This window comes from Diaphorina citri, unplaced genomic scaffold (genome assembly GCF_000475195.1).
Source record: "Diaphorina citri unplaced genomic scaffold, Diaci psyllid genome assembly version 1.1 scaffold4204, whole genome shotgun sequence".
NCBI classification, from domain to species: Eukaryota; Metazoa; Arthropoda; class Insecta; order Hemiptera; family Psyllidae; genus Diaphorina; species Diaphorina citri.
In genome coordinates, this window is record NW_007381603.1 from 1 (window position 1) to 12,588 (window position 12,588).

The 12,588-nt window shown below is 37.6% G+C and overlaps 2 protein-coding genes and 1 long non-coding RNA gene across 3 annotated transcripts; 1 reads left to right on the forward strand and 2 right to left on the reverse strand.

Moving 5' to 3' along the window:
• Positions 1–751: 751 nt before the first annotated feature.
• On the reverse strand, positions 752–5,696 carry LOC103520867 (protein MCM10 homolog; the record flags this gene model as incomplete). Its single annotated transcript, XM_017448650.2, has 10 exons — positions 5,497–5,696; positions 4,981–5,298; positions 4,660–4,752; positions 4,351–4,475; positions 3,472–3,515; positions 2,848–3,113; positions 1,861–2,482; positions 1,569–1,628; positions 1,282–1,342; positions 752–955 (listed from the first exon to the last, which is right to left on the reverse strand). Coding segments are annotated over exons 1-10 (1,915 nt in total), but the record flags the coding sequence as incomplete, so codon positions are not given.
• Positions 5,697–5,700: 4 nt separating this feature from the next.
• LOC113472180 lies at positions 5,701–6,960 on the forward strand. Its single transcript, XR_003394606.1, has 2 exons — positions 5,701–5,791; positions 6,826–6,960. It is a non-coding gene; the product is annotated as an uncharacterized LOC113472180 (long non-coding RNA).
• A 2,454-nt stretch (positions 6,961–9,414) lies between these two features.
• On the reverse strand, positions 9,415–12,207 carry LOC103520866. The gene is made up of 2 exons (XM_008485964.3): positions 11,884–12,207; positions 9,415–9,957 (listed from the first exon to the last, which is right to left on the reverse strand). The coding sequence occupies exons 1-2, from the start codon at positions 11,896–11,898 to the stop codon at positions 9,541–9,543; spliced, it is 432 nt and encodes a 143-aa protein (XP_008484186.1). The 5' UTR covers positions 11,899–12,207; the 3' UTR covers positions 9,415–9,540.
• Positions 12,208–12,588: the final 381 nt, after the last annotated feature.

Genomic DNA, 12,588 nt, shown 5'->3' on the forward strand with positions numbered 1-12,588 from the left:
ATTTTGGGGGGGGGGGGAAATTGCCTGTGGCACAGTTTACGTTTGGTTACTTTTTGTCAATTCATGGGGGTAAGTACCTACCCCCTCTCCCTTGAAGTAAAAAAAACGGTGGTACGGTTGGGCCAGTGGTAACATGCTTGCTTGCCATGCTGCAGGTCCCGTCTTCTATTCCCACCATCAACAAAACATTTATACTATACTTGTTTTTCAACTGCAAATATTTCTACGGGTTATTTTCTGGTGTTCTTGTGCTGGCCCAGGACCTAAATAAGAAGTATTGTGTCTCTTCTCACCCATCTGATGAGAGGCAATGAAACATTGCTACGAAATAAAAACGGTGGTAAAACACTCCTATCTCCCCCCCCCCCAAAAAAAAGAAAAATTGGAACCTGTAAATCAGGGTTCGAATTTTTTTCGGCTCTGTGCTTAAAGTTCGGGGTGTACTCAGCCTTGTGAGAACAACTAAGTAGTTACTTTAATCGAGTAGTGAACAGTGGCGACATTACCAGTGTCAAAAGATTCTTGAAAGATGGACATTGATTGCAAAGGAGGCACTTAGTAATGCTGTGATATTCACAAAAGTTGTGAAGGGGTCGGCGTTTATCGTCGGCCTCTCAATCAACTTTAGAGTGATCGCTTTGAGGCCAACTGGTTTTGGCTAAACAAAATTTTCCGAGTGGATACCCTTCGCACTCAATCTTCGTTATTGATATAGCATAAGGAGCATCTGTTTTAACAAAAATAAATTCACGAATTACCTCAACACACCGCACAGCTTTACATTCGACTTTGAACGTGTTTAACATTTTCTCCTCCATCTGTTCTTTCTTCTCCAACTTGGCGAAATACTCTTCCTCTTCTCTCCTATGGGCTTCATCCACGAGATCCATATGTCGCGAGGTTTTGTTCATCATGGCCTTGAACGCAGCCATCTTATTGTTCTCCTTCTTGTCTCCTGAGAATTTGAACGATTCAATATGGATTTATTAATGAACAGTACTTATTACCATATTAACCAGTAATGTTGATTGATAAATTTACCAATAGTCCGATCACTGTGGTCTAAATTTAATGAGTTTTATTGTCTTCTTAGCCTGGTCTAAGTGTGCGACCATAGACTCTCGTCGAGACCATCGCAGAAAAAATACTCATCTCAATTTCTTGATTTTCCTGCTAGGGTCGGTCGGTATTATGGTCAGAGCTCCATTCAGGGATGCCTCTATTCATCAGCATAGTTTGAATATTTTCTCTTGAGTCGGTACTAGGCTATGATCCACTCACCTTCTATCTCGAGTTCCAAGTCCACGGATTTGTTCATAATCTTGGAGATGTTCTTCTTCAATTTAGCTTTTCCGGATTTTTGGTAGAAAATCCTTGAAAACTTGATTTTCCTTGGAATTTTCCCCGTTTTTTCATCGTGATTCCTTGGTAGTTCCATTGGAGTTTTGGTGGAATATAGGCTATCTACTTGGTAAGTTTCCCGATCTTTAAATCATACAATGAATACTTATCCCGTGAGGTCAAGGTCTACAAAGGTGGTCTTTGTTACCTAGGTAGGTCTTCTTCAAACTGTTAGGATCAGCCTTCTCAATACCACCTTTGTGTTTGATCAGGGACTCAGCCTTTGCCTTGAAATAGAAATGCATCAGGTCAGAAAGAATAGAAAAAGTACATAGGAGAAAGCCAGCCGTTCCGAGAACAAAGCTCAACTGTTTAGGATTGCACCCCGGGCGGCAATCGAACCCGCGACCTAGCGTTTACAAAGCAGGTGTGCTACCCTCCTAGCTAACTAGGCTATAGTATAAAATTAAAAACTAAGTAGGAACCAACTATCCACCTAGAAATATTCAATGTACCTACCCTGGCAATTTGTTTCTTTCTCTCCCTCAAATCCTTGGACAGAATTATCTTCTTGCTAGAATCTGAACTTCCCGTCGTAACTGACGCAGATTTCTTGGCGAAATAATTGGAAATATCGGTTGCAGCCTGGCTGGGTTGAGAGATAAGATCCTTTTTATTGCTGGAGCTGGTAGTTTCCCGTTGCCCTGCTTTGGAGTTGGTCTGAGTGTTGGTTTGGACGAGTTTTGGAGCACGAGTAATAGGACTGTGAACGTCTTGTTTAGGAACTTTAGATGCTTCAGAACCTTTAGGGCTACTTTTGTTGCTCTCGTTTAGTTTACTAGCACTCATCGTATTGAGTTTGGGACTACTGGAACTGGTTTTATTGAGTTTATTACTACTTGTAGGAGTTTTAAGTGATCCACTGAGATGAACATTGCTTTCGAAATCAAAGAAGTCATCCACATCTGATAACTTGCTTGGCTTATTACTAACATCACAGGGTTTACTGCTATCCACATTTTTACACTTGTTGGACGCATTTCCAGGACTAAGTTTACTTTGGAGAGATGTTGTTTTAGTATTGCTAGTGGAACTAGAAGGAGATTGTTGAAAGATGCTCTTGAATGTCACAGTGTTGTTCCTGTATTACAAACAGTATCAAAATTAAACAATTATTATAAATTATTTGATGGTACATATCTGTGTTATTATTACGAGTACAACGCCCTTTTAGTAGCTGCAGCAGACAAGTCCTTATCTTGAATGTTTCTATTTATTTATTTTTTTTTTTTCTTTAGCTATGTTGCTGGCCTTTTGCGCTCATGTACAATAATTGTACAATTATTACAGCTTCCCTTTTTTTCACCTGTAAACATTTCAACAGTACGGAAAGTAGTGTTAAAACGTCGTTCGCGTCCTTCGTGCACTTTTTAGCTAAAGCCCCTTTAGGGGTGATTTTTAACCATATTATTGAAGAAATATACTACCTTTATTTTTTGGACTCACCTTTCTTGGTCAGCTGCGTTATACGCACTCACATACACTGGTTGACCACTCAGTCTTCTCATTCTCTCTGCATCCTCTATCTTCTTGCCTCTAGTTTGATTTTGCATTGAACTTGAACACGATTTTCGCGTGTCCTGATTAGCAAGGGCAGATACCACGACTCCAGTTTTGGACAACGATTGGAGAAGCTTGTTATCACGAGCTAACATCTTGGGATTTTTCTTGGCCGGTTTGAGAGCCATGAAACTTTGACCTCCGTAGAATACCTGAGAAAATGATGAAGAAGATTGGTTAATGTTTTAAGGCGGTTTAATAGAGGGAGCTGTAACAAAGGTATTCGAGTCCCGAAAACAAAGAGAGAAGGATAGCAGAAAGCCACCAGGTATTTCCAGAACAAACCATATGTTTAGGATAAAGTTTGCTCGGGGTGGGAATCGAACCCGCGACCTCCCAGCTAAATAGGCTGAATTTGAAGTTTTCATCTGCAGGACTAGGTACCCACTACGTAATTTTTGATTTTTTTTTTCGATTATTAATTAACTACAAATAAATCAAATCTCATCTTATCTTATAATTTTTCTGTTTATGAAACAATTTTATTCTTAGGGACCATATCTGACTCACCTCATTTTTACCAAGAACTTTATTTCTCAGATTGGTGAGAGCACCTATGTGATTCACTCGGGCTATTGAGTGTGATACCTAGTCTCATTTTGGATGAACTGGGACTTCCATAGGGAACTTTGCATTTTGCTCTTCACAAAAGTTATGATACCATTACAAAATGTTTAAAAGATGATTTAACCACTGGGTAGGTATCTGCTGGAATGTTAAAATATGATGAAATCTGCAAAGTTGCTTTCTTCAATTTTTGAATTTTTAAAAAGTTAAAACAGCCAGCCTTGTTAGCTTGGAGGGATACACACCTGCCTTGTTAGTGCTAGGTTATAGGTTCAATTCCAACTGGGGGGTGAACTTTATTCTTTATACATTCTATACGGAAGCAACTTTTGAGAAATTTCCGCTGAGCCAGCAGAGATTTGTATCGGAGACTCTGGTCACACTGGAGTGTTGCACACCATCCCTACAGAAACTACTTGTATTGAGAAATGATTCCTCAAGACCGGTGTGCAATTCCAGAGTGTGCCAGTTTTCCATGGCATAGTGTGCAATGCTGGAGTGTGACACATTTTTTCCTTCTCTCATAAATGGGTTATATGTTATACACTCTAGCAATGCATGCCAGTTCAAGGGAAATATTGATGTCTCACTTGAGTGTTGGATTATTCAATGTGTTAACAGTTAATAGGTATATACTTGGAATAGCTGGCTTTCTCCAATCATGTTCTCTCTTTGTCTCCCCCCAATTTTTGGCATTACAAGACTTCCATTGTTACAGTTCCCTCAGTCAATATAACAATCTTACAACTGATTTTTACTTTTGATTTCAGATTCAGGCACCATGACTATTTCTGAGATCAGAGAGAATTTGAACCAAGCATCCTCCTCCCTGAGATTGAAATTCGGAACGTCCTGTGAACTTCTTGTACTCTTGTTTCACATGATACACACAATACGCGCAATCATGCACGTTCACAAAGTTGGTACAGTTCTCTCCGTCTTTTTTTCTGCAGAACAAAGTAGATTTAAAATTAGCCAGGAAGATGATTTAAAAGTAGATTTAAATTCAGCACATTCTTGGCTATCATTATAACTGGAAATTGTTTGGGACAGATATTCTTTCCCAAAAAATTTGAAATTAACTTGAGATGGATTAAATAAGTGTTCCAATCTTACAATTACCTTACTTACCTGGCTTTACATTTTCCATAATCTTTAGATGTTCCCCAGCACATTATTTTGTCTCCATTGTTCACAGACAAGCAAGCTTCATCTTGAGATTTCCTGGAACAGTTTCCAATTTCCATTACATACATACCTACATGCTTATTTTCTTATAGGGAACTAGACAAATCAAAGATTCCATTGAGAGGTGGTAAATATGACCAGTTGACCACTGCATATAAACACTTCTTGTGGGGCTCTGAGGACCAATACCACCTATTAGGTGTTAAAATATTGGGCAGTTTATCTCTCTCAAACTTCAAATCGATAAAAAAAAAAACCACTTACGAATTTTCCATGACAGAAGGGTTGAGGACACCAACCACAGTACCCACATTGGTTTTCCACAGGGAAGTAAAAGCACTGCTGAACAGGAACAAAGAAACAGTCTTCAATCCTGACTTCAAATCACTCAATGTCCAAATGCAATACTGGGAGCCCTTGGCAGAAATTTTGGGCGGAGATTTGCCCACTATAACACCTCCAATGACCCAATCAATAGAGTCTACATCAGGGGATGTGACATGCTGCTTGATTTTATGCATGGGGATGGGCTGCCGTCCAGTCATTTTGTATTTCAAATCCTGCATAGCAAGACATGGATTTCTGGAAACAGAGATAGACATTGCAAATTTGATGGTTCCTTTGATCTACTACAGAGAGGCAAGTAATAAAATTATTTATAAAATGAGTATGTACATACATACCTATTTATTATTTTTTTTCCATAAGTAAAAAAACATAGAAAAAAAAAGAAAAAAAAAAAGACCTAGACCTGCAAAAAGGACCACCTAGTTCTCTTACATAATTCTCATGCCAAATATAGGTTCTGCATAGACATCAAACTTTTGACTTGTGTTCACAGCTTCAGTTGCCTTGGTGGTATCAACTTTGGATTTCCAGGTTGTTTTTTTGCTGAGTCCCATTGAATAGAATGGTGACTCCTTTTTGTCATCTTTTCCTCCGATGAAAATATTGTACTCATCTTCTTCATCATCAGAAATGTCACCTGTAATTTCCTTGGAATTTTCCCCGTTTCTTCATCGTGATTCCTTGGTAGTTCCATTGGAGTTTTGGTGGAATATAGGCTATCTACTCGGTAAGTTTCCCGATCTTTAAATCATACAATGAATACTTATCCCGTGAGGTCAAGGTCTACAAAGGTGGTCTTTGTTACCTAGGTAGGTACCTGCATAATGAACTATGAAAATGAAACTTCAAGCAATGTTTGCAAGCACCTTGGTTCAAAATAGATTCTAGCATGGTAAACTATGTTATCTGGGATAAGTATCCAAGGACGTGTTCATATTCACACATGAGTCTCAGTGTCCATTATTGTAGAAGAATGTACGTGTGATTCACTCGGGCTATTGAGTGTGATACCTATAGTCTCATTTTGGATGAACTGGGAATTCCATAGGGAACTTTGCATTTTGCTCTTCACAAAAGTTATGATACCATTACAAAATGTTTAAAAGATGATTTAACCACTGGGTAGGTATTTGCTGGAATGTTAAAATACGATGAAATCTGCAAAGTTGCTTTCTTTACTTTTTGAAATTTTAAAAAGTTACAACAGCCAGCCTTGTTAGCTTGGAGGGATACTCACCTGCCTTGTTAGTGCTAGGTGATAGGTTCAATTCCAACTGGGGGTGAACTTTATTCTTTACACATTCTATACGGAAGCAACTTTTGAGAAATTTCCGCTGAGCCAGCAGAGATTTGTATCGGAGACTCTGGTCACACTGGAGTGTTGCACACCATCCCTACAGAAACTACTTGTATTGAGAAATGATTCCTCAAGACCGGTGTGCAATTCCAGAGTGTGCCAGTTTTCCATGGCATAGTGTGCAATGCTGGAGTGTGACACATTTTTTCCTTCTCTCATAAATGGGTTATATGTTATACACTCTAGCAATGCATGCCAGTTCAAGGGAAATATTGATGTCTCACTTGAGTGTTGGATTATTCAATGTGTTAACAGTTAATAGGTATATACTTGGAATAGCTGGCTTTCTCCAATCATGTTCTCTCTTTGTCTCCCCCCAATTTTTGGCATTACAAGACTTCCATTGTTACAGTTCCCTCAGTCAATATAACAATCTTACAACTGATTTTTACTTTTGATTTCAGATTCAGGCACCATGACTATTTCTGAGATCAGAGAGAATTTGAACCAAGCATTGAATGATGAATCCAAACCTTGGGCTCCATTTCTCACTCTTGCAGAACAAAAGACTGGTGTCAAGAGAATCTACATTGTCCTAGGTAATGATTTCTATTTCTCTTTTAGGTTTTGGTAAATTGTTAAACATTTTGGGTCTGTTATCAATGTTGTCCAAAGCATGGATCCCTGGGCTTTTCCCCTCTTACAATGTGGGTAATCCAAAACTGATACTAAGAAACCAAGGTCTTCAATTGGTAACATTAGGGTAAATAGGTAGTCATTTTTGTAATTATGTGGTGTGAACATCAGGTGACTTTCCTTATCCTCTTAGCTTTCTATTCCTCCAAAATTATATGCTAAAAAAAAAACTTCTCTTGCCCACTAAGGAGTAAAAGGGTATCAATTATCAGAGAGGCTTATAATGGTAGTATGAGATAAATCAGAGTCTATTTATGTAACCAAATTATCACGCCTGTAATTATAATGCACCATACAACCAAATATTTCCAGTCATGACTGTTCCACTTGTGTGGTTTTGAGAAATCTACCAACACAGGGACTCTCTCTTGAGTGTACCTACTCTGAATTATGATGTGAAGGAAAAAGTGTGTTAATATAATTAGATTTAAATATGTACTTAACTATTTAGAATGCATAAGAAATTAGGTTCTTTCCTCCCCAGGGTAATTTGCTATTTACTTTTGTTAAAATTAAAACCCACTAGGGCAAAAACATACTTGTCTCTGTCACATTTTTGGTCATATGTAATTTCTGTTCTAAAATGGCAAACCATGTATAGGTGTACTATCATTGGCCTTGAATGTTTCATAGTAAACTGGTTACATCAGGCTAGTTCATATATGGGAGTAAAGGGGAAGGGCAAAAATTGTAAACTGCAGTTTATAACAGGACACTACCAATGGTTTGGTGCTTTGGTGTGTCTATCTCACAATAGTCACAATTAGATTTTTTGGATGAAGTGACACTTTTGCTGCATCTACAAAATCTACATATGTTTCAATAAGGGATGGAAATGAAACATATTGACATGGGCACCCCCATGTCTATTAACATTAGTACTACTGGATTATTGTAAGACCATGCATTAGTTTAGTTTGATTAGTTTGAACCATTTATATGATACAACTGCCAAGAGGCTATGATTCAGTAAGAGATCAAGTATCACATCATTCATATTATACTTTTCACTCAACAACCTATAGACCGGGAGCTGAGGTACATTTTTTCTACCTCATAAGGTACAAAATTTTCTTCCTATGGATCTGATGGGGGTTGGCGAGTACATATCAGCTCCGGCTCTACTATCTATTTAGACTGCTGGGCATCTCAACCACAGCTGAGAAGTCAGTTGAAATCCCAGCCAAAGAAATCGCATCTAATGACTCTGACTCAATAATAACATTATGTAATGACATGTTCAAAGTGTGTAAATCCGTCCCTGATTCCTATACAGTTATTATTACTAATGAGAGTCACTCAATATTCAATCCGAAGTCTTTGTCTGAACATGACAACAGTTTTTTATACTTTGTTTACATTTTCCACAAAGTGAATTCAGTGATCAGTAGGAATATTTGTAATTGGGTATTATTATTGATATCAGTTCTATTATCTACCTCTACGAACTTTGTGCTACCATATTGCAACAGGAAAACAAAAATCAATTTTATTTTCTATCTCGTACGATCGATCTCGAACAAACAAATAATCTGAGCATTGTTTTGATTCTTTCTTGAGATTGGGTATTATTATTGATATCAGTTCTATTATCTACCTCTACAAACTTTGTGCTACCATATTGCAACGGGAAAACAAAAATCAATTTTATTTTCTATCTCGTACGATCGATCTCGAACAAACAAATAATCTGAGCATTGTTTTGATTCTTTCTTGACGTGTTTTTCATATTATCTTTGTGTTTAAAATTCAAATTTATGCAAATAAATGGCTTCTTGTCCTTGTGAATGCTTGTGACCTCTCAAGGTACTAAACTCTGATTAAACTAAATTCAAATGGCAAATGGACACGAAACATTTTTGTAGATTATGTCATGTTAACAATTTATAAAATTTTGTTGGGAAAGTAAATAAATAATCAAAGTTCTTACATTAAACATAACAATATAAGTAATGACATTAACAGCACATCATAGATGCTTTTCAAGTGTTAACTTCTCTTTGAAATTTTCAAAAATGTGCTGAGAAAATTAAACATATTTTTTCTTGGATAATTAATGTAAAGCTATCATTTCGTCATAAAAACTTCATTTCCAACCTACTTTTTAATAACAGAAATAAATACCTAGTGTTCTCATCAAATGTTATTTTTTATGATGATGGGCCCAACTTAAGAGCAATTTAAAGGAGAGAGGGAAAAAAAGAGTGGAAATCGATATCCAGAGAAGATTTAATAAATTTTCATGGAGTTTAAAACCACCAACGATCGGTTGCTTTTTCTACAAAATAATAATACTCATTGTATATTTTGACCTCTTTAAAATACAAAAATTAACATATTTTGTGGGTTGTTGATTTGTTGGAAAAAATTAACTTTGATTTGATTTTTTTTTCTTCAGTTCTAGGTACAAGGTAGACTCAACTCCTTTAACTAAACTTTGATTGGTTTGAAAAACAACTATATATCTATTTATTTAAATGGAGTTAGCTTACAGCACTTTCAGTTGAATTTCTTTTAAAAATGTTGACCCGTCCAATAATAGTTTCTTTTCTATTGAACTGAATATTTATTTTATCCAGCATCCATTCTTCATTGTCTTTAACAACATCAACCAACATGGTTGCATTGTGAATTTTACCCTGTAGAGGTAATTCAAAGTGGCCATTTGACTCGGTCATAAAATTCTTTTCATCTTGGAAATTTATATGTCCTCCTTTAATTGGTTCTCCAAGCAGAGCTCTTAATTCAGAATTCTGTCTGGCCACCTCAATTGCTTCTGATATTACTCTAGATCTGTAGAATTGGTTACGTTCATAATAATTTTTAAATATTACACCAAGGCCTCCTACTAGAGTAACTCCACCAAGTATAACATGAAGAGTGGTCCATGACACATTTTTCTGAAATTATAGCCATGTCATTAAAATATGATGAATAGGTACCAAGCATGTTCTATGTTTCCAGATATGAGGTTCCAAGAGGTAAACCAGACTAACACACATTTTTGGATTCTTTCAGTTTTTGGACTAACCCACAGCCAGAAACGCCCTCTATCTGCTGTTAGATGAATTATAACGATATAAGCTGTAGTTACAAAGTTATGAAGATGGTAGGTGGGCTAACCCACAACACTCCCACATTTTTGGATTCTTTCAGTTTTTGGACTAACCCACAGCCAGAAACACCCTCTATCTGCTGTTAGATGAATTATAACGATATAAGCTGTAGTTACAAAGTTATGAAGATGGTAGGTGGGCTAACCCACAACACTCCACTCCTAGACTTTGACTTCAATTATCTCAAAATGAAGTTAGTGTGGGTTAGTCTGTTTTACCTCTTGGCCCCTCATATTGTCCTTAGGCAGTAGTCATCTATAATTAACTTAATGTTTGAGCTATCATGGGCTCTTGCCTGCTAAACAAAAGGGTATGGGTTTAATGCTGGCTAAGGTAGGGAATTTTGAGAATGAAAGTCCTGTCTGGGAGATAGACCATACCAGTTATGCCCATTTAAGCCTCCAATTGAATTAAAAGGTCAAGACCACGGCCTTTCAGACACTGATAGACCTAGGTCTTGAGCTTTTACCGCCACACATGATATGACCATGACCATGGTCGAGCCTTTCTAAGAACGAACCTTAAGGTAGAAAGTTTTCCCATAATATTGTAGGTAATTTCGTTCAGGACAGCTACACTGCTATCACGTCACGTGATCTTTGAACTACATCTTTCTCAATCCCCATGAGCTCACGTGACGTGATGGCAGTGTTTCTACCTTTATCTGTTTAGGATAAAAGAACAAGGCTATGTGTGTGTTTGTTACTTAACAGTACACAGTAAAAGTTCGCCCCGGGGGGAAATCGAACCTAGCATTTACCTACAAGGCAGGCGCGCTACCTTCCGAGCTAACTTAAACCAAGTTAAACCTCTTATAAAAACGAAGTCCTAAGAATCTAGGTATTCTAGGTCACAGTTGTTGCGTGACGTTGGTTTTAATCTGAGTTCCAACCTAACAAATTATTCTGTCCATCCTGTTTATAGCAAACATAGGAATCTGCCAGTATCAATTACGTCAGTCTGAGTGGAGTGACTGGCTGTCATATTTTACATAAATGAAGCAATCCACTCCACTGCATCTGAGGGTTCCTTCTGTGGGTATGTACTGCATCGTCTAGATCAACGGGGGGTACGTGAGAGACCCTCTGGGGGTACATGAAAAAAAATTGAGTAATGGAGGACAAAAAAATAACAAAAGCAAATTTTGACAGATTATCTGTGCAGAAGAGTCCAAAAAGGTACTGAATTTTTACTTCAAGGGTTGATTTCAAACAGACTTGGGGGACATTATTTTGGGGGAAAAAAATTGCCTGTGGCACAGTTTACGTTTGGTTCCTTTTTGTCAAGTCATGGGGGTAAGTACCTAACCCCTCTCCCTTGAAGTGAAAAAAGGGTATGGTTGGGCCAGTGGTAACATGCTTGCTTGCTTCAGGTCCCGTCTTCTATTCCCACCACCAACAAAACATTTATACTTGTTTTTCAATTGCAAATATTTCTACGGGTTATTTTCTGGTGATCTTGTGCTGGCCCAGCACCTAAATAAGAAGTATTGTTCTCTTCTCACCCATCTGATGAGAGGCAATGAAACATTGCTACGAAATAAAAACAGTGGTAAAACACTCCATCCCCCCCCCAGAAGAAAAATTGGTACATGTCAACCTTGGGTACTCATTATGATGGTGGGGGGGGGGGGGGTGAGATTGAACCCGGATACCCAAGGGGTACATGGGTGAAAAAAAGGTTGGGAACTGCTGGTCTAGATATACTTACCACTTTAGAGAGCATTTTCTTTCCTGAGCCAATGTAGATTTGATGTTATTATTTTTATACTGATAAAGCTTGGTTGACTATCTCCTATTTATTTCACAGCATTGATCTATCCAGGAAATAATGTGGAATCCGGATCAGGGGAGGAAAAACCTGATCATTTCTATCCAGTGTTTTTGAGGTCTTCACAGGAAACCTTGATCCTAATATTCCTAATCTAAATATACATGTTTATGTAGGTACATTTACCATTTACATTGTTATCTATATATTAGAACTTTGGTTTTACTAAGTGAAATAGGAAAAAGCACTTCACTCTTCACTGTTCACTATTGAGCTAGAATCTGAACTTCCCGTCGTAACTGACGCAGATTTCTTGGCGAAATAATTGGAAATATCGGTTGCAGCCTGGCTAGGTTGAGAGATGAGATTTGATTTACTGCTAGAGTTGTTAGTTGCTCCTTGTCCTCCTTTAGAGTTGGTCTGATTGTTGGAGAGTTTGGGAGCACGAGTAATAGGACTGTGAACGTCTCGTTTAGGAACTTTAGATGCTTCAGAACCTTTAGGGCTACATTTGTTGCTCTCGTTTGGTTTACTAGCACTCATCGTATTGAGTTTGGGACTACTGGGACTGGTTTTATTGAGTTTATTACTACTTGTAGGAGTTTTAAGTGATCCACTGAGATGAACATTGCTTTCGAAATCAAA